The 25,094-nt window shown below is 36.3% G+C and overlaps 1 protein-coding gene and 1 non-coding gene across 3 annotated transcripts in view; both read right to left on the bottom strand.

Annotated features, from left to right (window-relative positions):
- Positions 1-25,094, bottom strand: part of FBXL17 (F-box and leucine rich repeat protein 17) — a 495,830-nt gene that overhangs the window by 158,239 nt on the left and 312,497 nt on the right. For both annotated transcript variants that reach the window (XM_060093227.1, XM_060093226.1), the window contains one exon: positions 18,659-18,735. In XM_060093227.1, the coding sequence (XP_059949210.1) occupies positions 18,659-18,735 (77 nt within the window). The remainder of the gene's footprint in view (positions 1-18,658; positions 18,736-25,094) is intronic.
- On the bottom strand, positions 20,935-21,041 carry LOC132487334 (U6 spliceosomal RNA). Its single transcript, XR_009531616.1, has one exon. It is a non-coding gene; the product is annotated as a U6 spliceosomal RNA (small nuclear RNA).

The raw sequence follows: 25,094 nt of genomic DNA on the forward strand, positions 1-25,094 counted from the left end.
TTCTTGGGGTTAGCTCTCTTGGGGTTAGCTCTCCTATGTCCTAGAATAAAAACAAAAACAAACTACAAACAAACAAAAACATTCCCTTTCTGAATGAGAATCTGACCTTTGGTTAACTTCCTAGATGTGTTCTCCAAAAATGGTACATCAACCACGTTGCTAGGCAACACTGCTTATAGTATCAATGATCCCCTAATTGGTAGACAGCATCTGTCTGGTTTAAGGGAACTATAAATACGTGGTGGGGACACCACTGCTTAGATTCCCTGAATACACTCATTCTTATAACTGGACATGTAACTGTTAGGGATGCTAGATGCTATGCCTATTGGTTGTTTTAAAAGATTATTAGTTCTCAGGGGTTTGAAGCTTCTAAGCCAGAGTAGTGCCCACACCCATGCAATGTGGATCTCATCTCCTGGTACTTGAGCCTTCACCTGGTTGGTGAAAGAAGATGTTTCCTGGCTGCTGGGTGAGCTGTGGAATGGGCTGCTGCAAGGTCTCCCACAGAAAAGGACCGGCTGACACTGCCCTATGGCAAGCTGAGATCCCCATCCTTAGCCCTTCTGAGTAGACTGTGCCAAGTGCCCCCTGCAACAGCTAAATGTCTAAGTGTTTAGTTGAACCTAATACGACCTCATGGTAGGCAAGGCGCCTAAATGTTTAACTTTTAGTATTACTTTTGGTTTTAGCCCTAAAACCAAAGCCCTTTTGGTTTAACCCAGGATAAACAACAATATTGCTAAAGTCGTGAACAAATTAACTTTAATAACATTTTAATTCATTCATTCACCCAAGAATATTTTAGAAAGTTCATCGTAGCTGTTCTGTGATAGACTGTAAGGTAAGGAGAAGACAAATAGGGGATACAATTAAGTGGCCAGTGCAGTTATCAGTGGAGCTGGCTCTATTCGAGATACATTTCGAGGGTAGAGTTGACCTGGCTGGTTAATGCATGTTGATGAGGTATGAAGACAAGTGAGGCATCAGAGACACCTAAGTTTTGGCTGGAGTACCTAGGTGAATAGTGATGCCCTTTCTGAGTCAGAGAAGACCGGTAGTGCTAACAAAGACGTGGCAGACATGGTGAAGAGTAAACAGCCTTCCACTCTGCATTCAAATTAACCCACTGAAAAGTAAGTACTTACATAAGCCAGTTTGGGGAAATGATGCTCTGAGAATAGTGATAATAAGGATCCAGTTTTATAATCAGCATTACATACTTAATTCCTTTTACAGGGAGCAGGAACGAATAAAGAAGAAAAAGGAGGAAAGGCAAAACACATCTTTAAGTGTGCAGCACATCATGTGTTAAATTGAAACAACCCCAAAGTTCAACTTCCTTCACTGTTCAAGGAGAAAATCCTTTACTATGTACTTCACGATAAAGGATTTGCAACTATATGGTGCTTGAGAAATATGCTATTGCTGTAATTTAACTCACTGTATGTGGGCTTCAAGATGCACAGTGGCATTCCAAACCAACTTTTAAAGAAAATTGCATGGAATTTTCAAGACATCAGGAGCGTTCTTAAAAGTTATGCAGAGAAAACGGATTTTTGATAGTTACGAATTACATTTAGTGCTGCCAGATTGCAGGGAACGCTCTTTTTGCCTCAGTATGGTAGAATTACTGTTGACAAAGTTTTAATTTAAATTTTTAAGGGTTTAAACGGAAGAATATAGGTCACTGAATTTTCATTCACTGTGTGAGTATTACTAGTGGCAGAAAGCAGGCTTTGTTAGTGAGGGTCCAATTTTGGGCCTGGAGTCCATCTTTTCTGTAGTAGTTGGGAATTGAGTATGTGTTGGCGAGCATAATTTAGCTCTCAGTCAGTCAATCAGTGGACTGAACACGCACAGTTAGAAACCTGCTTGGCACAGAACAGAAACTCGGTTCAGAAAATACTAAATGCATCTGTGAGACAGACTCAAGTCTGCACAAATCATATATTACAATCACAAGCTGGAAGGGATTCGATCTTGCCTAGCAGGTTGTAGATGTAGATAGATTTGTAACAGTCTGAAAACACACTACACAGCTCCAAAGTCTAATTCTAAAATTTTCAACTGGTTTCCTGAAGTTGAAAAAAAAGAGGTAAATATTTGTAGAGCCCACTGCATGTAAAACATGTTTTAAAGAGGCTTGCAATATATCAGGAAACCTTAAGAAATTACAGTAGGTATCCAATTTAAATGCTGTATCTTAAAATAACTAATTTAAAGGTATATGCTATGTAGGTTATTAAAAATAAAAATCATTTTCTTAAATAAAAAGTTAAAAATTCTATTTTTTCATAAATTTGAGAGACTAGAATAGATTTCAAATCAACATTCTGTTTAACGAAAAGATGAAGTATGAGCTATGTGAGAAAAGCGGTATAATTATTGAAAGGCTTTTCCCACATAATTTGCCTTTCTGCACAATTTGTGGGGGGGGGGATCTTTCTCCAGGTTTGTGCTGTGTTTGGTGCCCTATCTGTCCTGAGTGCCCCCAGCTCTAGAATCCATATTTTCCTCCACAGATTGATGAATGTGATGGATAATACTGACATGTGTAGCACATACTCATGCACATTCCCTGAATTTGCTCTAACCCCAAAATACTGTGGAAGTAAATTTTAGGGGAATATGCTTATGTGGTGTAAAGGACTGGCCTTCAATAATAATATATTTTGTAAGCATGTAAATAATTAGTAATGGTATACTGATAAGTACCGCACTGAATGCTCTGACAACAAAGAAGCCAGAAATTATGTGCAAATTTCAGCATGCCTGCTAAACTTATCTCTCTTTCTGCCACTCAAGAAGAAATTATCAGAGTCCAAGTGGGTGAAAAGAAGAAATCACTGAATCTGTTCTAATTTCTAATTTTTTAGAAAGAAAATCCTTTGCAAACCTTGATTGCAAGGTGTGTTGTAATCCCAAAGTTGAAAACGAATGCTTTAGAGGATTTCACCCAATTTCTTATGTAAACTAGTGCAGAAGGTATGATTCTCATAAAAAGCCAAGTACATTTGCCTCAACATAAAATAGGACTGATTGAATTTCAAACTCTTCATTTATTTTGTAGAGCTGAAATGTTAATAAGTTACTTACTGCTGTTCAAAATTGGCTTGAGTCTTATTTATTCTGATATATATGTATATATATCATATACATACTATTGTAATATGTATGTGCTATTATCAATACATATATATAACAGTAGTCCCTCCTTATCTGTGGGGGATTTGTTCCAAGACCCCCAGAGGATGCTGAAACCTTGGATAGCACCAAACCTCACATATACTATGTTTTTTCCTATACATACATGCCTATGATAAAGTTTAATTTATAAATTTAGGCACAGTAACAGAGTATCCAAATTGCCATCATCACTACTCTTGCAACTTTAAGGCCATTATTAAGTAAAATAAGAGTTACTTGAACACAAGCACTGTTATACTCCAATAATCATCTGAGAACTGAAAGGGCTACTATGGCTAATGGGTGGATACAGTAAGCAACCTGGACACACTGGGCAAAGGGATAATTCACCTCCTGGGTGGGATGGAGTGGGACAGTGCAAGATTTCATCATGCTACTCAGAAAGGCACAAAATTTAAAACTTACAAACTTTATTTCTGGAATTTTCCACTTAATATTTTTGGACCGAGGTTGACTGTGGGTAACTGAAATCATGAATAAGGGAGATAACTGTATTCTCATTCATTTAAAAGAAGTTTTTGGTTACTATAGGATATAAATGATTTAAAATTTCAAATATATTCTCCTTAAGTATGTTCAGAAAGTGTTATTCTAGATGGTTTTGTCTTGGTCATGAGCTGCTTCCTGCATGACTGTCTCATCCTCAGTACCCCAGAGAAGCACCTCTGGACTTCAAATCTCCAAATCTGACTTTCCAAGGCTGACTTCAGAAAGATTCTCAAACAGAGGGCAGAAGAGGGGGCTGGATCCTATGAGGGCATTATTGTGATTTCAAATCTAAAAGAACAGAAGAATCCTTTATGAGAGGAAGTGGAATATCTTCAAAGCAAAACTGCTTTCTTGGAGAAGCTCCTAGAGCCATATGTGAGGAAAGAGATAATAGAAAGAAAGAAAATGGGAAATTTAACCTAAGAAAGAGATAGAGATGATTAAAAATATATTACAAGTATCAAACAGTACTTAGCTAGTTTTCTACACACTTTTTTTTTTCTGCTTCTAAGAATTATTTACCATATAAAAGTATTTTTGGCAAGCAAAATTTACATTATACCAGTATGAAGGTAGTTCATTTAAAAAAGCCATACATATTAATATATATATAAAATAACTCCCTGAAGACAGAGAGAACTTTTTTGTTTACTTCTTATTTCTAATTTTTAAAATCTCCTTTTCTCTGCCCATACTCAGTCATTCTCAGTGAAAGACAAGTTGCTTTCAGGCATTTGGTATGCACTGCATACAGAGGCACATAGGCTGGATCAGCCACATCAAACTCAACACAATTGTTTGAAAAGTTGAAAAGTTCAAACTATTTATTTAATGTCATGCAGATAAACCCAAGAAAAGGAACATATCTGACAGATAAATTCTCATTGACTGAGTCTTAAAAAGCCAAGGGAATGTTTTAGGATATGGGCTAAAATGAATAGTTTAATATTCAAGTTAAAAGTAAGTTTGACTTAATTAGGAAATTAAATTAACCAAACTACCTTTCTGCCTCAAGTGAAAGTTCCATTTAATATCTATCCTAAAGTGAAATCATAAAGGGAATCTATTCGATCCTCTTACTCCCAAAGATATGAGAGGAAAGGAATACTAACTCCTTATTTCATAGATAATAAGATCAACACACTGGATATGATGAGCTTGGGAAGGTTGGCACCTTCTACGTCAAGAACAGTGTCCATTTTGTATCAAGGAAATCCACCAGTTTCCTACTCTTAAGCAGGTCACTGACTGAGAGGTCTAGTTTTTATCTATACTTTGAAGGAGATGAACTACAGCAGTGTTTTACAAACTGCTAGTCATTCTAGTAAGTGATGAAATAATTTTAGTGAAAATCCAACAAGCACTTTAAATGCAAAATGTATTTTTCACGGTAGAACAAGGAAGTTTAAAAGCCCTGAATAAGATTATGTAACACCATACAGTTTGAACACTTTTCTACGTATTTCCAAATGGGTCCAAGAGGTCATATTTTAGGACTTACTTAAAACAAATGCAGAATATCTGAGACAAAATTAGAAGGAAATCCCCAGAAAATTGATGGGGTAGCTAAAATGTAAAAGTACCTCTCCTTCCCAAGTTCCACCCCTAATTTCTCCAAAAGCAGAAAATGTGGGTAGAATTAAGAGAGTGTTGGATACAGGCATACCTCGGAGCTATTGCAGGGTAGGTTCCAGACCACCACAATAAAGTGAATATTGCAATAAATTGAGTCACACGAATATTTTGGTTTCCCAGTACATATAAAGGTTATGTTTATACTATACTGTAGCCTATTATGTGTGCAATAGCATTATGTTTTAAAAAACAAGGTACATAACTTAATTAAAATATACTTTATTGGGCTTCCCTGGTGGCGCAGTGGTTGAGAGTCCGCCTGCCGATGCAGGGGACACAGGTTCGTGCCCCGGTCCAGGAGGATCCCACATGCCATGGAGCGGCTGGGCCCGTGAGCCATGGCTGCTGAGCCTGCGCGTCCAGAGCCTGTGCTCTGCAACGGGAGAGGCCACAACAGTGAGAGGCCCATGTACCGCAAAAAAAAAAAAAAAAAAAAAAAAAAAAGATATATATATATATATATATATATATATATATTTTATTGCTAAAAACTGCTAACCATCATCTGAGCTTTCAGTGAGTCATAGTAGAACGTCAAAGATTAATGATCACAATAAGAAATAAAGTAATAAAGGGAAAGTTTGAAACATTTTTAGAATTACCAAAATGTGACACAGAGACACAAAATGAGCAAATGTGTTGGAGAAATGGTGCCAATAGACTTGTTCGACATAGGGTTGCCACAAACCTCCAATTTGTAAATATCGCAGTATTTAAAGTGCAATAAGGCAAAGCAAAATAAAATGAGGTATGCCTGTGTAAGGAACTAGAAATTTCTAGGGTGCTGAGAATCCCTAAATGAGGATTCTCTAAAACCCAGGGGGCTGATGTTACTGAGTTGTAATGGAAAGGTTGGACTTGTGATGAGATCTAAAATAGGTTTTAAGCTGGAGGCTTAAAATACAAAAAATACTGTGATGTAAGATTCAGAGAGCAGCATAGATTTCGAAGATACATTTTTTTAAAAAGCCTAATTCATTCGAAGAACCAAAGTTCTTTAGAAAAATGGCTAATGCCATGTCTCCAGCATGGAATGCACAAGATGAGCCGGGCATATCTTGACATAATCAGTCTATGTCAAATGGACAGGAGAACCATTTTGAAGAAGCTTGTACTACCAAAAGATAGGACAATTTGAGTATCAATTTAAAAATAACTGCAGTGGATTACTGAGTTTATAATAATACTTAAACAAAAGCAACAGCAACACCTCACTGGTCACCTCTGAAGAATAATGGAAATGAAATTAGCATTTTAAAAACTGGTAAATAAAGAGAAAGAATCATGTATTATTCCTTCCTTTCCTATATAAATTGAACTCAAGTAAACCAAGAAGTCAATAAAGGAAAGTTTCTCTTAATAATAAGGAAATCCTGTTAATAAATAAAAAGAGAAAGAACTTCTGGTAAGGTTTAATCCTACCAGTGTTAATGGATATAACAATGTGAGACTAATTTGTGAAAGACATACAGTAAAATCAATTAGTTTAATGTTTAATTTATATTTTGCTATGAGTGTTACTATCATTTTCTAATGGGAAACTTGGTGGACGTTTGTTTTGTTTTGCTTTTTCGTTTTTTTTTTTTTCCCCAAAATGAATCAGATTCCAAGTGTCTTAAGTAGGCTAATTAACCAGTAAATAGTGAAGGAGATTTAGTCAAACACACAGCTGGGGAGGGCATAATTATCTTAAATTATCTTAAAGAGAAGGTGAGACCCTAAGAGAGCACTTGTAGATATAACTTACTGCTTTAGAAGGAAGAGATGCAGCCCTTGGGTTTTCACCCCCTTTCTGCTCCTACTTCTCATGATATTTCAGAAAATGAGGAGCACTGATGCTAAACAGCATAAAGGAGGCAGAGAGCAAAGCCACACTGAAGAGAGATTCAATTTTGACTTCTCAGAGGACATTCTCGGAAGTGGCTCTCCTAAGGGAAGAAAAGCAAGGGGCACCTGACGCAGGTGATGACTCTGAGGCCCTGGAAACTTCTGAGCCCAGGTTTAAGGAAGAATTTAAAGAAGAGGACAATTGCTTATGTTTTTGAGAATGGTACAACTGTGTATCTTTAGAAATATCTGTACTTTAAAAAACTGCTATGGAATAAAATACCTAGGAATAAACCTACCTAAGGTGACAAAAGACCTGTATGCAGAAAACTATAAGATACTGATGAAAGAAATTAAAGATGATACAAACAGATGGAGAGATATACCATGTTCTTGGATTGGAAGAATCAACATTGTGAAAATGTACTACCCAAAGCAATCTACAGATTCAATGCAATCCCTATCAAACTACCAATGGCATTTTTCACAGAACTAGAACAAAAAATTTCACAATTTGTATATGGAAACACAAAAGACCCCGAATAGCCAAAGCAATATTGAGAAAAAAACGGAGCTGGAGGAATCAGGCTCCTGGACTTCAGACTATACTACAAAGCTACAGTAATCAAGACAGTATGGTACTGGCACAAAAACAGAAATATAGATCAATGGAACAGGATAGAAAGCCCAGAGATAAACCCACACACATATGGTCACCTTATTTTTGATAAAGGAGGCAAGAATATACAATGGACATAAGACAGCCTCTTCAATAAGTGATGCTGGGAAAACTGGAAAGCAACATGTAAAAGAATGAAACTAGATCACTCCCTGACACCACACACAAAAATAAACTCAAAATGGATTAAAGACCTAAATGTAAGGCCAGACACTATAAAACTCTTAGAGGAAAACATAAGCAGAACACTCTATGACATACATCACAGCAAGATCCTTTTTGACCCACCTCCTAGAGAAATGGAAATAAAGACAAAAATAAACACATGGGACCTAATGAAACTTAAAAGCTTTTCCACAGCAAAGGAAACCATAACCATAAAAAAGACGGAAAGTCAACCCTCAGAATGGGAGAAAATATTTGCAAATGAAGCAACTGACAAAGGATTAATCTCTAAAATTTACAAGCAGCTCACACAGCTCAATATCAAAAAAACAAACAACCCAATCCAAAAATGGGAAGAAGACCTAAATAGACATTTCTTTCTCCAAAGAAGATATACAGATTTCCAACAAACACATGAAAGGATGCTCAACATTACTAATCATGAGAGAAATGCAAATCAAAGCTACAGTGAGGTATCACCTCACACCAGTCAGAATGGCCATCATCAAAAATCTACAAACAGGGCTTCCCTGGTGGCACAGTGGTTGGGGGTCTGCCTGCCGATGCAGGGGACACGGGTTCGTGCCCCGGTCCAGGAAGATCCCACATGCCGTGGAGCGGCTGGGCCCGTGAGCCATGGCCGCTGGGCCTGCGCATCTGGAGCCTGTGCTCTGCAGCGGGAGAGGCCACAGCGGTGAGAGGCCTGCGTACCGCAAAAAAAAAAAAAAAAATCTACAAACAATAAATGCTGGAGAGGGTGTGGAGAAAAGGGAACCCTCTTGCACTGTTGGTGGGAATGTAAATTGATACAGCCACTATGGAGAACAGTATGGAGGTTCCTTAAAAAACTAAAAATAGGACTACCATATGACCCAGCAATCCCACTACTGGGCATATAACCCGACAAAACCATAATTCAAAAAGAGTCATGTACCAAAATGTTCACTGCAGCTCTATTTACAATAGCCAGGACATGGAAGCAACCTAAATGTCCATCGACAGTTGAATGGATAAAGAAGATGTGGCACATATATACAATGGAATATTACTCAGCCATAAAAAGAAACGAAATTGAGTTATTTGTAGTGAGGTGGATGGACCTAGAGTCTGTCATACAGAGTGAAGTAAGTCAGAAGGAGAAAAACAAATACTGTATGCTAACACATATATATGGAATCTTAAAAAAAAAAAATTGTTCTGAAGAACCTAGGGGCAGGACAGGAATAAAGACGCAGATGTAGAGAATGGACTTGAGGACACGGGGAGGGGGAAGGGTAACCTGGGACAAAGTGAGAGAGTGGCATGGACTTATACATACTACCATATGTAAAATAGATAGGTAGTGGGAAGCAGCCACATAGCACAGGGAGATCAGCTCGGTGCTTTGTGACCATCTGGCTGGGTGGGATAGGGAAGATGGGAGGGAGATGCAAGAGGGAGGAGATATGGGGATATATATATATATGTATAGCTGATTCACTTTGTTATAAAGCAGAAACTAACACACCATTGTAAAGCAATTATACACCAATAAAGATGTTAAAAAAATGCTATGAGACATCATTTGGCATTAACTAAAATTGCTTTTAAAGGATCATTTAAATGAAGAAATCATTTCTATATGAAAAGCAGAGAAATTTAAGAAGTTATCTGCACATAATCCAGTAAACGATTTGGAGGGAGGAGATTATAGTTCCGGTTTTGTTAATTAATTAAAACCTGTCTGGGCTCAATTTTCTCATCTATTAAAAAAGTAATATTTCTGCTTCCTTCATAAGCTTTTGGTAATAATTTAGAAGGAGAGTGTAAGAAAAAATTTTAACTCATGAAGAATTATATACAGTTTTGAAATAATTAAGAAAACATTTATTGAATACATGAATACACACTGAATATCAATAAGAGTCTCTATCTTCCAGCTAGGGAATGTTTAATCATAGAATATAACTGATATTTGGTGGCAGCACAACAAAGTTATAGTGAATAAGCACATTAAACCTATTAAGTTCTATAACTATATAATTAGATCTCATGGGGTAGCTGCTTTGAGACATTGTTTTTTTATACACAGATGGACAAACATGGTTATCATGGGATTCAGTTACCTTTGTTTAAGCTTTGACAACTGGGAAAATCCAACAAAGCTTTCTAGTAATAAATACTACTAAGCATATCACTGACCTATGAGTGGTTATCCAAGAGATATTTAACACTGAATCCATACCATATGGTTATTCACAGACAGTGTGAACCTGAGGCTTTCCTAGCCACAGTTTCCACATCTCTAGGCTTGAATACTAACAGCCCATATCTAAGGGGATTAAATGAATAATGCCCCACAGAAAATATCCAATAAATGGTAACTATTCTATTATATTATGATGAAAATTTACACTTGACTTCTCTCAATTGAACTGGGTATTTGATTAGTAGTTAAAACCCAAAGTAGTGTTTCCTTTTATATATGTTAAGTGAAGTTGTTACCATGGGAATGGTGAATAAGACAGGAAAAGTCTAGATGAAAGTTGGAACTTACCCTGAATTTTCAACTAGAATATTTTCATAAGGTTTCTTCAAAATTTGCCTGTGTGTGCACGTAATCACTTTGGATGATTTCTGCTCTTTCTTTAGATTAACCAATGCATACAAACTCATCCATTCAGACACCTGTTCTTGCTCTGAGCCTTTCCTAAGGCTGTAGTACCTCAAATGCCCTTGCTTCTCATATGTGTCCTCCCATGCCTCCTCCAAAAAAAATCCTTCCCCAAAGACTTCAGCCTCTTATGATCTTGTCCTCCTGCGCCCCTACATCTTGTAGGGCCTATTTGTTAAAAAAAAAATTGACACCATCATGTTGCTTAATATGTTGGAAAACATTTTCACTGCTTATGTCTTCTTTCTCTATGTAAGAGTATATACTTCTCACCCATCTCTGTATTCTCCTCAGCACCCAGCCAGTACACATACAGTAAACATTTGCTGAATGAAACAAAAATGGAACTGGTCCAGTATAAATCCCAGGAGTAGAAAGAAATTTAAACATTATGTACGTCAGTTCCTTACCTAGTGCTTCCATCTTTCCATATTCTTTTCGAGAGGTTATCTCGGTGTGAATAACTCTTGTAATAGAGAACTCACTACCACTCAAAATTTCTATTTTTAAGAAGTTTTAAACATTAGAAGATTGTTTATTTTGTGGGATACTAGAAATTTAGTATTACTGCAGTTATCTTGGTCCCCTTTAGATCTACTCATTGCTGATACAATACTGATAATGGTCAATAATGACTCTATTTATACTACAGCATATTTCAAGGAAAACAAATGCTTAGTCTGCATACTTAAGGGTACTAAGCAGTGGGGGTGAAGAATAGGAACTCGAAAACATTACTTTTCATGTGATTTGGGATAAATTGCTTTTATCTGTAACAGGACTCCTTCATAAGATTAACGCTAAGACAGCTAATTAATACTAAAATCAAACACTTTATTTTAGAAATGCTAAAAGCAGTTGAGAGAAGGAAAGTGGGAAAGTCAATATTTTAGCTAGTGATTCGGTTGTATATGGAAACCGAGTATTTGGCTATAAAAATTAATAAACTAAATAATTTGCAGCAACAACATTCGTGTATTTGGAGGTGTAAGAAAGTTCAGGGGCAAGCACAAAAACGTCCATTCGCCTTTTACATGTAAGTTAGAAGATTCCTTAATCAAAAAAAAAGAACTCTATTATATAGGAAGCTAGAGATGGCCTTTGAATTGGTTATGGGAGACTTTTCTTAAAATAAATGTCTTAAGGGCTTCCCTGGTGGCGAAGTGGTTAAGAATCCGCCTGTCAATGCAGGGAACACGGGTTCAAGTCCTGGTCTGGGAAGATCCCACATGCCGCGGAGCAACCAAGCCCATGCGCCACAACTACTGCGCCTGTGCTCTAGAGCCTGCAAGCCACAACTACTGAAGCCCACATGCCTAGAGCACGTGCTCCACAACATGAGAAGCCACTGCAATGAGAAGTCTGCACACCACAACGAAGAGTAGGCCCCGCTCGCCACAACTAGAGGAAAGCCCGCGCGCAGCAATGGACACCCAACGCAGCCAAAAATAAATAAATAAAATAAATACATTTATTAAAAAAAAAAAGTCTTAAGAAGTGCTCCTCGGGCTTCCCTGGTGGTGCAGTGGTTGAGAGTCCGCCTGCCAATGCAGGGGACACGGGTTCGTGCCCCAGTCTGGGAAGATCCCACATGCCGCGGAGCGGCTGGGCCCGTGAGCCATGGCTGCTGAGCCTGCGCATCCAGAGCCTGTGCTCCGCAACGGGAAAGGCCACAACAGTGAGAGGCCCGCGTACCGCAAAAAAAAAAAAAAAAAAAAAAAAGAAGTGCTTCTCAATACATTTGAGATGAAAGTCTATTATGAAAAGTCTATTATGATAAGCTTGGTTATTGTTCAGTCTTTTATTTCAGGGTTATATAGCTGCAGGCTTAGGATGACCTAGGAAATAGGGAAGAAAGTCAACAATTTCTTTGCTGTTGAGCAAAAAGAAAGCATTTAGAAAACAGTTATAATTAAATACCGATTTTTTGGTTAAAAATCATGACAATTACTGAAAAGAAAGAAAAAAGAAAATAACACTTGCTAAGTACAACAGTAGACACATAAATACAATAGTGAGGAATTCCAGGAATGAAAGAATTAGAAGTGGAGAGAAATAACTTTTAAGATGGACATAAAAACAAGGGGAATTTGCAACAGTAGAAGATTTAGCAATTTAGTACTATTTTGTTAGAAACAATAAAAGCTATCTATATTTAAATGACAGAATGGAGAGAAAGTGTGAATAACCAACAGTAAACAATAAGACATTCTTTTTGACTTGCAACTGTATTTTCTAAAGTTCTTCTCTGTCACTTTACAACTATTAGAGTTATTCCTGCTGACAAAAGGAGTTGAATCTTACCCAGCAACCTTGGAGCAGTTTGAAATACAATTTGAAAATGAGACAAAACATAAAAGAAAAAGCCAAGAATTCAATATTAAATGGAACATCACTGTATGTAATGCATACCTAATAATATGAAAAATAAGATGGTTAAGAAAGAGCAAAATTATTTTTGGTATAAGATTTTTTTCTTGAATAATATATCAGTGTTGGTTTGGCAAGAAAAAAAAAAGTGAAACACTCCTGATACTAGTATAACCCAGAATGCTTCTTGGGATCTCCTTTTGTTTCTTTAGTGTGCTTATTTTGAAAATGTATCCCAGATCCCAATTTGGATTAACTAACAGCTAAAGAGGTCTGGTATTCCAAGAAGAGGTAGCGAATGTACAACTTATTAATCTTTCAATAGCGTCAGAAGGCCAGCAAGGCTGGGGTGAGGCACGGGTTAGACCAAAGCAAAGATTTATGGCTGCAGGCGCTCCTTGCCATTCTTCTTGTCTGGAAAAAGATGCATTACCTGTTTTTTTTTTTTTTTTCTCTCTTTTTTTTTTAATAAGCAGGCCAGCCCTGTCCTCTGGATCCCAACAGGATGAAAGCTCCAGGAATGCAGAAACTACATGTCCTGCCTCTAGCACAGAGCCCAGCACATAGTAGGTAGTGAATCAATATTTGTTAACAGAATGAATATACATCACATCTGTCTTGTGGCAGACCAACTGAAACGACATCTCACATGATAACCACTGGAACAAATGACCTCCTTGTCTTGGAAGACCTTTTGCCCAGAGCAATCCAAAAGCTTTTATGGCAAGCCTTGGGGTTAGGCTTAAAAGTCCCAGATCAGGCAGAAGCGCATTGGCAAGCAGAGTAAGGGGCAGTCAAAGACTGTCCTCAGAGAGCAGCCCCAGGGCCTGCGGGAGTGACAGGAGAGTGTGGAGCGGCCCAGATGAGCCTGTGGGTTGTCAGAGACTTGTAGGCCCCAGACATCGATGTCAGTAGTTGAGTGTTTACAGTCCTCTTTAATTAAAAGGTTATTTGACAACTTGAGATGGGAAGCAAAAAGATATCCTCTAGAGTGTATTTCAAGGGCCCTGAGGAGTGCTAAATAAAGTCAAAGGAAATGTGATAACAACCCAGAAAGGAACCTGGGTCCTTTTTACAACTGCTCCCTGACACAGGGTCACACTGGTAACCTTCACTACGGAGATGCTAATGGAGATACGGGCTTTATTCATCCATCCCATTTACTATATCACATGTTCTATGCCTTGCAGCTGGAGTAAGACTGGCTCTGACCTCTGTAGGCTTGAATGATACAAGTTGTTTTCCCTTTAATCCTAAGGATACACTGTTCTAAAGGAGGAGAATTTTCAACAGAAAAGTGTTTGAAGGTGAGCAGAAAGGTTGGTTGGAAATTATTAGTTGATAAATTATTATAAGAACAAAAAACAAAAGCAAAAGGGAAGCCAAGAGAAAATTATCCAAACAAAAATGAAGGTAACATAGAGAAGAGATAGGGAAGAAACCTAAGATAGGGAGACAAATTAAAGATTTTATACTTTTTGCTGCATCTTTCTTTTTATTCCCCACTAATAAGAATCCGGTTTAGATAGCTTAGGTGTGGAAGTCAACTAGGCATGTATAGACTAATACAGGTCAAACTTCTAAATAATGATTCCCACAAACAGAAAGCCACACTTGGAGGAGGAGGGCTGATTCTTCTTCAGAAAAAGAGATGATTCTATAATTATAAAAACTGCCAATTAGTGAGTATCCACTATGCCACCAGGCACAACACAGACGTTTTATATTCATTTTCACTACCTTTTATGGTGTGTACTATCATGTGCTTAACAGATGACAAAACTAAGAGGTTAAGTAACTTGCTCAAGGTCACAAAGAAAAGAAGAGGCGAATTCTAACCTACTTCTCTCAGTTTGAGTTTTCTTCCCACGATACGACCTATAACATTTATTTGTTTAGTTACAGAAGAGTGACAATATTAGATTTCTCTTTAGGGAGCAATTTCCCAAGACTGTATTTTCCATTTAGCTGTGCCTGAATTATTGATTTGTTTATAATTGTTATCCTTTACCATAAAGATCTATGTTCAATCTGGGGAATAAGAAGCCTATTAGAATGATAGTTTTCTTCATGACAACTGTATCATATATCAATTAAAATGAACATAACAGGGCTTCCCTGGTGGCGCAGTGGTTGAGAGTCCGCCTGCTGATGCAGGGGACACGGGTTCCTGCCCCGGTCCGGGAAGATCCCACATGCTGCGGCGTGGCTGGGCCCGTGAGCCATGGCCGTTGAGCCTGTGCGTCCGGAGCCTGTGCTCCGCAACAGGAGAGGCCACAGCAGTGAGAGGCCTGCGTACCGCAAAAAAAAAAAAAAAAAAAAAGAAAAAGAACATAACTGGGCTTCCCTGGTGGCGCAGTGGTTAAGAACTCGCCTGCCAATGCAGGGGACATGGGTTCGAGATCTGGTCCGGGAAGATCCCAGATGCTGTGGAGCAACTAAGCCTGCAAGCCACAACTACTGAAGCCTGTGCTCCTAGAGCCCGTGCTCCACAACAAGAGAAGCCACTGCAATGAGAAGCCTGTGCACCGCAACAAAGACCCAATGCAGCCAAAAATAAATAATAAATTAATTAATAATAAAAAAAATGAACATAACTTCCTAACAGCCTGGGCAGGTGTTGCTAAGTACTATAATACTACACTCAACAACTGTGAGAATCTTGAGAAAAATTACAAATGATAAGCCAGGGGAGCTGCTGTTTCTGAATCAATGAATCCTGCAAAAACACTTCAAAAATTGCAGGATACTGTACTGAAAGCATGTACAAACACAGCACCAAAGAAAAAGGAGGTGAGGAGGAGACTAGCTAGAATATGAGCAAAGCAATAGGAAGCAGAATTAGGGAGTAGTCGCTTGAAGGATGAAATTCCCCTGGTATCAGGTGTACATCAAATTTTACAATTTCTAAGTAGCCTCAAAAATCAAAAAGTCCCACAGAATATGTCTTTAATTATCCAGTTAAAGAAGGAAGAAAGCATCTGCTTTTCCTTCTTAAAATTTATAATTAACACAGGGCAAGGGATCACAGCCTCCCCTAGTAGAGCAATGACCTCCAATAACATGCTGTTTCTCTGGTTACAATGAAGAATCTTTCTTGCTGTCTATTTGACAAAAATTGTTCACGTGTTATTGGCATGGTACCAGAGAAAAAAAGATGCACTGAGCTGAGTGTTTAGTAATTTCTTTTAATTTTAAAATCAACTAGCAATTATAGTAAAATCTCATAAACTATTGAGCTTTCCCCCTCATCCTCAACTGTGCCCAAACATTTTGAAAAACAGAACCAACAGATGCACAGAGACTTTCGCCACAAATCCTTAGAACACCTAAAACCTCACGGAAGAAAGAAGAGAGACTAGGTGGGGCAGACAGCTTGAAAGCTGGAGGGACTGAGGTATGAAAAAACTGTGATAGATTTCATGTCTGGGTGGAGGAAGGAAGTCCTCAAAAATTTCACTTCTACTTCCTGTCAACTAGACTAGATGAGTAGTTCTCAACTTTGGCTGACATTGACATCACTTAGGCAGGTTTTATTGCCTGGGCCCCACCTCCTAGAAATTCTGATTTAATTAGTCTTGTGTAAGGTTCAGGCATCAGAATGCTCTAGAAACTCCCCAGGTGATCCTAATGTGCAGAGAGGGTTGAGAACCGCTGACCTAAATAATTCAGAGATAGGAATAAATGCAAACCACATGGGCAAAGTTCCAACAGTTTTCACCTCACCAGGAGAAAAAAAATCCTGAGATCTCAAAATATCAGAACCTGAGAATATCACTCAACAACAGCAATAAACAACAGCAATAAACCTTCCTTCCTTCCAAGGAAAGGAAAGGAGGTAGAAGAATTTTGTGTGAATCTTTTCTCTGTCCCATTCCTGTAGGAAAGCAATTTTTCTCAGCAGTATACATTGTGCTAATCATTAGACTAGGTACCAGGTACACACAGGAGCATGAAGTCAATTCACAAATGAGGAAACAGCCTCAGAGACGTGAAGGAACTTCCCTAAGGCCAAAGAACAAGGAACGAAGACAGAACTTGATCCCAGATTTGTCCCAAGTCCAAAGCTTTTTCTCTTTTCCGTATCTTCTGGAACATTTCTTTGCACTGGCTAACTTAAATGGTACTGGGACAGAGTATAACTTTAGCAACATTTTCCACTGCAGGACCTTGAAGAGTTCATTCTAAGGAACTTAATCCATAGCTCTCCTGGCAATTAGCAATCTGACATTGACAGCAAACAGGTAAAAGGGAGAAATATAAAGTAAGGTTGTAGGGGCAGGTAGGAGACTAATGGTAAAGGATCTTGAATGCCAAGTAAAGAGTTTGCAACAAATGAATGTACTAGTTAATTAACAAATCTACAGGTATTGAGGATATGCCCTGTGTTGGGCAGAGAGAACACTCTAAGGCCTAGACAATAGGGAGATATTGGAGGTTTTAGAGTTACTGTATCTAAATGGCAATCTAATATGCCAAACCAGAAAACAAACTACAAGTAAAAAGAAAACATATCAAAACACTCCTTTCTCATGCTATAATTAGGAAAAAGACAACAACCCAGAAACATTATGGATAAATCCATGTACGACATTTACCATTCTCAAAAACTAAACTTTGAAAAGAAATTAGGGTTATTTTCAAGCCAAATCCTTTATGTTATTTTTTATTTTTTGTTACAGCTTTCATAGAATTTTTCCAAAGGATGAATTTAGTAGCTGATAAAATACAACTCTCCCACCCAGGGCAGATGGTCAGTATGACATCTTAGGATTGGAGTCGGTTATTAGCATATGTTGGAGTTAACAATAAAAAACTTAATGGATTATTAGAGTTCCCTTCAAGGCAGAAAGCATATTCTCCACTTTAAAGGAACAAATTTAAAAATCAGAAAAGAAAAATGGAAACCATTTTAGTCTCCCATAAAGCCAAATAATTAGTTAAAACTCTGTATTTAGATTACATATGCAAATTAATAGGAAAAAATATATAAAGCTGAACGAAAAAGGAAAGGCTAGGTTACTTTTCTTTATTACTCCAATTGGATGATTTCATACTTTTCATATTTTTATAAAACAACTTGCTTTTCTCCACTTTAAAGGGATATTTAAAATTAAGATAATTTAAACTCTTACAAACAAATGTATACTCTACTTCCTGTATATCTGAACTTCCTATTGGAAGTTTCCAGCGCTTTAAAGAATTTAAGGCATTAAGAAGGTTAGCATTTGGAATGGCACAAGAATGCATTTTACATGACATTAAGCAAATCAACTCTGTAATAATTACTTTAGTTATATTTATTATATCAAATATTTAACTATCCTAGTATTTATTTTCATCATACAGCAATTTTAGCCATACTTTTTAATCCTATGTGAGTGTGTATGTGCATATGCACATATGTGTATATGATTACATGTAGTGATAAACTGATATACATGTTTGTTTTTACTCTGGTTCCATTATCATGATTTCTTGATTCGGGGGTGTATGATCAGCAAGTACAAGTAAAGATAAATCTCCTAGTCTCTATGAGTTAGTAGCTTTTGATTTCTTTTAAAAGAGCTTTCAAAGATCTTGTACCTTTTTATTCTTGAAAATGATTAGGACAATGGCTCATTACATACCATAATCTGTGATTTTACAGGACACCAAATACAGCTCTTTCAGGTTTTGTCCTTCCTTTGCAATGACCTCCACACACCTAAAACACATACAAAAAATGGTGAGTTACACTAATGCGTTTCAAGTTAAATTAGCAAGAGTTTGGCCAGGACTATAACAGGAAGAGGTCAGCGTTTGATGAATGCCACAGCTCTCTTCTTTCAAAAAACCTCTTTCAAGGTGTTTCAGGAAAAAGTATTATATTCCCTGCTTCAAACTCAAGTGCTCTAATACCTAAATGACTTTAATTAAATACATTTATGACTAGCACATCTTTTAAAACCAAAGTGATGAAAGAGAGATATTCCTGTAAGAGTAGTGTTACATTTGGTAATAAAGGATTAGTAAACATGTGCTATATAATGAACATATGTTATTTACATAAAAAATAATGTAATGAAAGTGTAGAATATAGACAGATGGTCATTATAAAAGAATGGTAATATTGCTCATGGTTTAATTATTAATGATGGACTTTGATAACACTGAAGTACACATTTTGTGAAATTTTATTCAAAATAAAAATGTTTTAAAAATCTGTAACACTGATTAAAGATGAAAGAAAAATCGTACACATAAGAACTTTAAAATCTTTTACTTTAAAATGTTTTATTCTTAACATTTTAAATGAATTGTTGCATACATATAGGCCATATCCATAATATATAGATATAGATATGTAAGATTTAAAGTCTTTTCTGGTTTCATTTCAGTTAAAAGGTTTTTGAATGGTGTACTCTGCTCTAATGGCCATAGTGGAACATGTAGTACAGAATTGAATGAACTTTGAAAACAATGATTAACAGTGTGGCTCAGTCCCCTGAATTATCAGAAAAACCTGTACAGTCAAACTGACACATTGGCATATGCATCCTTCAATGCAGCCCCTGTTTTAATCTTTATAAACAACAGTTAAGTAAAAGGGTAAAAGCAAAAAGAGTCATTAACCTTTTCTAGAAAGTAAGGATCAAGTAATTTGATACCTATGTGTGTAATCCATCAAAAAATTACTGAGTATCCATCTATGTCTTTCAGATATTTTATTTGCTGTCTGGCTTATTTGTAGGTATCTTCATAAAATGTCAGGAAATTTTATACAATTTTACTTCACATAATTTATTACTGAAGGTTAAATTAATTATAGAGAAGATATATTTTTCTTTTAAAAATATTTTTATAGAATATGGTTTTAATGGAATGATAAACATTTCTAAGTTCCTCAGAATAACTGAATAAACATTTTTTTGGCTATTTAAAAAAAAAAGATATATGATAAAAATGGGTAAGCTCTTCCATGGTTACAACAGAAAACTTAAAACAGTAACAATGTAATTATGATTGATACAGGTTATTATGAAGGGAAATTTTTAAACCTAATTCCGTGTCATTTTGCTTTACTGTAATATTTGAATAAAGTCATAAAAAAGGGAAAATAAAACATTACAGGCAACAATCATGTTTTACATATGACTTTAAAAACTAATTTTCACATACTAAGGATAAAAATAAAGGCCCTACATGATAATATTATAAATAGTTAATAAAAAGTCTACTTTCTACCGTATCAAATATACATAGCTCTCTGTCCTCCTCCATTACCTACCAAAAAAGTTAGCAGATCCAACATTTTGTATGACCACCACAAAATGAAATACGTTAGTGCAGAAATAATGTTCATATAATTTATTTTGTTCTCATGGTCTTTTCAAATAGTTCAGAACACCTGATTTTACATCTGATTATGGAAAAACTCTAAGAAATACAATATTCTATTTGTGTTCCTGCCACTTGATTCTAAATTAGGTATGCTACAAGCACACGAGAACATTAAAGACACACAGAGCAGACTACAGACAGCAAATAACACAAATTGATTTCAGTGTACAAGCCAGATCAAATGCTATTTCATAGGCAACAAAAACCGGTATTCACATAAAATCAGATAATCAATCACTGGATAAGAACTGTCCTAAAACTGATGAAAGGCCATGAGCATCAGGTTTCCTCCCTACATGACAGAGAAAAGTTATGAATAGATATTACACATATATTTAGCTTACTCAAGAGGCAATAGCCAAGAGAAAACATGTGATTAAGAAAAAAAAAAACAGTACAGTACATACCTTTTAGAGGAAAAAAAAGAGAAACATAAGAGAAAAGCATTTTGCTTTTACAAAGGATCACCTAGGATTTTTGTTCTTTTGTTTAAATTTTTTTAAATTAATTAATTATTTATTTAAAAAATAAGGAACGCTTCATGAATTTGTGTGTCATCCTTGCACAGGGACCATGCTAATCTTCTCTGTATCGTTCCAATTTTAGTGTATGTGCTGCCGAAGCAAGCACTTGCTCTGTTTTTAATAGTTCAGTCACATAAGGTTTTCCAAATACTTTTAAGTACCCTGTAATCACAGCCAGTGTGCTAGAAGTTATGCACAACATAAAACTATTCCGCAAACAGGAATTCATGGAGGAAAAAAAAAGTATTCCTTGGAAGATTTTTAGCAAACATTATTTTTTTAATTTAAATATCACATATTTCATGGATGTGATATTTGAGAAGTCCCAAGTTCTGTGAACCTGGACTGAAACTCAATATCATATTAACACACAAAATTGAGTGGTTCAAATAAATAGGTAAAATAGCTATTTTTTTGAGAGTTGAAAATGGAAGTGGTTTATATTATCCTGTTACTGCAAATTGGTGAAAATGGAACCCCACATCAGGTCCCTGGCTAGTGTCGTAAGTCCTGTGATTAGTCTAGGCCTAGTTTCCCAGGCAGCTTGTAGCGATAGCAAGTCATGATGAGAGACCACGCTGGTGACTGTCCTTTCCTTCTAAAACTTTTAGAGTCCATTCTCGAGTATATTTACAGGAGGTAACCTAACACAAGTCTGTCGACCACATTTACTCTAAATAATTCTACTCTGTTTTAAGAGTCTTGGCTTTAGTCGTGACCTTTAGTGTATTAACATCAGAGAATTTCCCAGTTCACTGCATAGACTGTATGCAGGCAACAAACAAGGCTTAGTAATTATTTACACCTTTTGACTACAGGTATTCATGTAAATTTTTAAGGGGTATTAAAAATGATACCCAAAAAAGGGAGGACTGTTTGCAAAGTCACAGTCTGTGAGAAGGAGAGCAAAAGAACCAAAGACCACATTTCAAACCTTTGCTTCTCCATCCCCTCTCCTATTCACAGATATCAAATAGGAGAACATTCATTAATCTCAGTGATTAATTATAGTTTTGTCCCTCGGGGTAAGCCATGAATTCCTAAACTCAGAATCCAGAATTCTAAATTTTCCCATTATCCCCCTACCCGTCCCCACCATCCCTAAGGATAAACCTCAGAATACCATATGACCAACATTTTCTATGGGTCAGTGCATTCAAAGATTTCCTATTTCATGCATGACAACCTAAGGAATTACAAAACTTGGGAAAAGAACAATATCCTTAGGGAAAGTAATAATCCATAAGATTATTAAGAACAAATTCATAATATAGGAATATGGCATAGTGGACAAATGCAGGAGAATATCAAATATTGTTAAAGTAGCCCATGAACATCAAACACAAGCCTACTAAACCACCTTTCTGAGTTCTGAGAAACAAGAGGAGACATGTTTTAACAAGAGTGAATAAAGAATCAGAAGACATACATTCTATTTTTACCTGCATGAAACCACAGAACAACCCCTATCTTTTTCGAAGTCCCACATCATTATTCTTTATAAAACTGAGGGCCTATATGAAAAATTTCTCCAAATCAAATGTCCTAGGTTCATTTAAATATATTTTAGTTCATTCTGAATTGCTTCCCCTCAGATTATTTCATGCTTTTATGTTTTCGCAGGGTCCTGAAGAGAATTTAAAAATTGCAACCACTGTAAATTCCTGAGTAACAGCTGTTGAGTACATATATATATAAACTCCGTTAGAACAGTGAATAGGGCTAGAAAACCTGCTCCAAAGTATCCAAAGCATCCAGAATTATTTTTTATAATAATGTGATTTTATGCTCACTTGCTTTTGATAATGTTCTAAAATGCACCTAAAAAATTTGATGAAATATGAAAAACAGCAAAAAGGTACTTTTGTGATCAATATAGGGTTTTTTTTGTTTTTGTTTTTTTTTTAAAGAAGAGAAGGCATTACTTAGTTTCAGTGGAGGGAAAAATCTGTCTCCCTAGCAATAGATTCCTAGTAACCTGATTTATGTGAAGGGTAAAGGTTAATGAATTAAGCTGTGTAAGCTTCAAAACTATCAAAGGAATTCAAAAGAGCCTTGAATTATAGAAAACAATGGCCATTCTACATACATACCAAATTTTTATGTTTTTTGTCTCCAACTCAAAAGCTGGAACATGGCATTAGTGACAATTGAAAAGGACTAATGAGGAAATATGACTACATTGCTTGCAAAGAGGAGTGTCCTAGGAGACCTTGTTACTGTTTGTGATGTGTTTCAAATCCAAATGAAGCTAATTGGAGCTGCCAGACACTGGTTTGCAAATCTCACTTTAAAGGACAGGCTCAATCACCTTAGAGGTGTGAAAAGAAATGTCCCCGTTAGAGATGCATTAGTATGTGGCTTGGTGAATTTCTAAATAAACTTTAGGATGTTCTTTCCTAAGTCACTTTTATATTTGAATAATAGATATATCTTCAAGCAGAAGAAAAAATGCAACAAGACAAAAACAACCCTACAGATTTAAAACAAAAAGTATGAACAGTGCTATAAAGTAATTGGCAAATAAGTGTAACTGGGGAGCTAAGTACGTTTAAGGTCGAATAAACACGTAGATCAAACGTTAAAACTCCTGAAATACAAACACATCATAAAAGTAATCTATTTGGGGGTTTTAGAAATAGAACTTCATTTTCATAATTTCCTGAAACTAGACAAGCCAACAAGCCACCCTGTGTTATATAGATTGTAAGTGGGTAAAAGCAGAAGAGCTTGCAACACACACACACACACACACACAGACATGAAAAGGAATAAAAAGGATTTACAAGATCTAAAGAGAGAAACAAGGGAGCAAACTTGGTCCAATTCTGTGCTACAAAAGCTCATCCTGACTAACGCATATACGGGTCATTTAAATGATAGCAGGGGTCATTTAAATGATAGCAGAGGTCACCAAAACACAATTTGGCATCTACAACAAAGAATAATGATATTTGATTGATTTTTCTAAAGCCCCAAATCGAGTTTTACTGAAGTATAGTCCAATCTCAGTGCAGCAAATGAATGGACATGATTTATAGGTATACCCTGCTTTCAGAATGTGCACTATATAACAGATTTCTATGTTAAAAAAAAAGATAAATTTACAGTTAAACATTTACAAGATGAATCAATTCAAGAATTTACTAACAGTACCCTTCCTATTATATGTGAATATAATTTCATTTATAAACATTCCATTCATAGGTACTTTTCCTAGTAACATGACACCTTAACCTTACATAGCATGCAGTGGTTATTTTTATCTTTAACTTAAAGAAATGTACATAATGACAAATGAAAGCCTATTTTGAGAAAGTGATACATGGCATCAAATTGACACGTTGAGCGCCCTTTGTATTTCATAGTACACTTTCTTGTAAATGTTCTTCTATTCCATCCCTTTAACAGCATAGTATCAAATGTATGCTTAAGTCAATTTTTCATGCAAACATCTAAAGATAATCTCATAAAAGAGATGTTCACTGCAAGAGAGATTTTTTTAAAAGGATGACTTGCAATTAAAATGCTAAAGCGTTTGCTCAAAACACAATATATCTCAGGGGCAAAGACTAGGAGTGACATGCAAAATGTCACCAGCTCCACCAGTTACAATTCTCTTGGGATATTCATTAAGTTCTCACTTACCAAATGTTATTCTCTGGAAAGCCAATATCTGATTAGTGAATCCAAGATTAATTTAGGTAGTTGCTACTTAAACAGCGGAAAACTGATGCCCATTTTGTCACACAGAGATAGTGAAAGATTACACAATGAGAAGAGTGGTTTGTTTGTTGGTTTTTAATAAGATGTACCACAATAAGTAGCCTGAGATGTTATTGAAACATAAATTCTATGGGTTTACATCTCTGCCAACAGAGGTGTTACAACTTTGGAAGAGGTGGAGCAGATGTTGTCATCTGCTGATTCTGTCTGGGCCACCTTTCCCTGACAGTCTCTAGCATTAGGTAGGTTTCCTAACTGGAGAGTAAGTAGGAGTCAGCATTGAAAAAGGAGTAATACCACAGCAAAATAATATTTTCTAACATATTTAGGAGTGACCATCACAAACCAGCTCTTACGGGAATATTTTGTTCCTTCATTTATATAGGAAAACATGTTTAATGTAATTTGAATGTTTCTTAGAGAACTTTAAAAA

Source organism: Mesoplodon densirostris, chromosome 3, assembly GCF_025265405.1.
Source record: "Mesoplodon densirostris isolate mMesDen1 chromosome 3, mMesDen1 primary haplotype, whole genome shotgun sequence".
NCBI classification, from domain to species: Eukaryota; Metazoa; Chordata; class Mammalia; order Artiodactyla; family Ziphiidae; genus Mesoplodon; species Mesoplodon densirostris.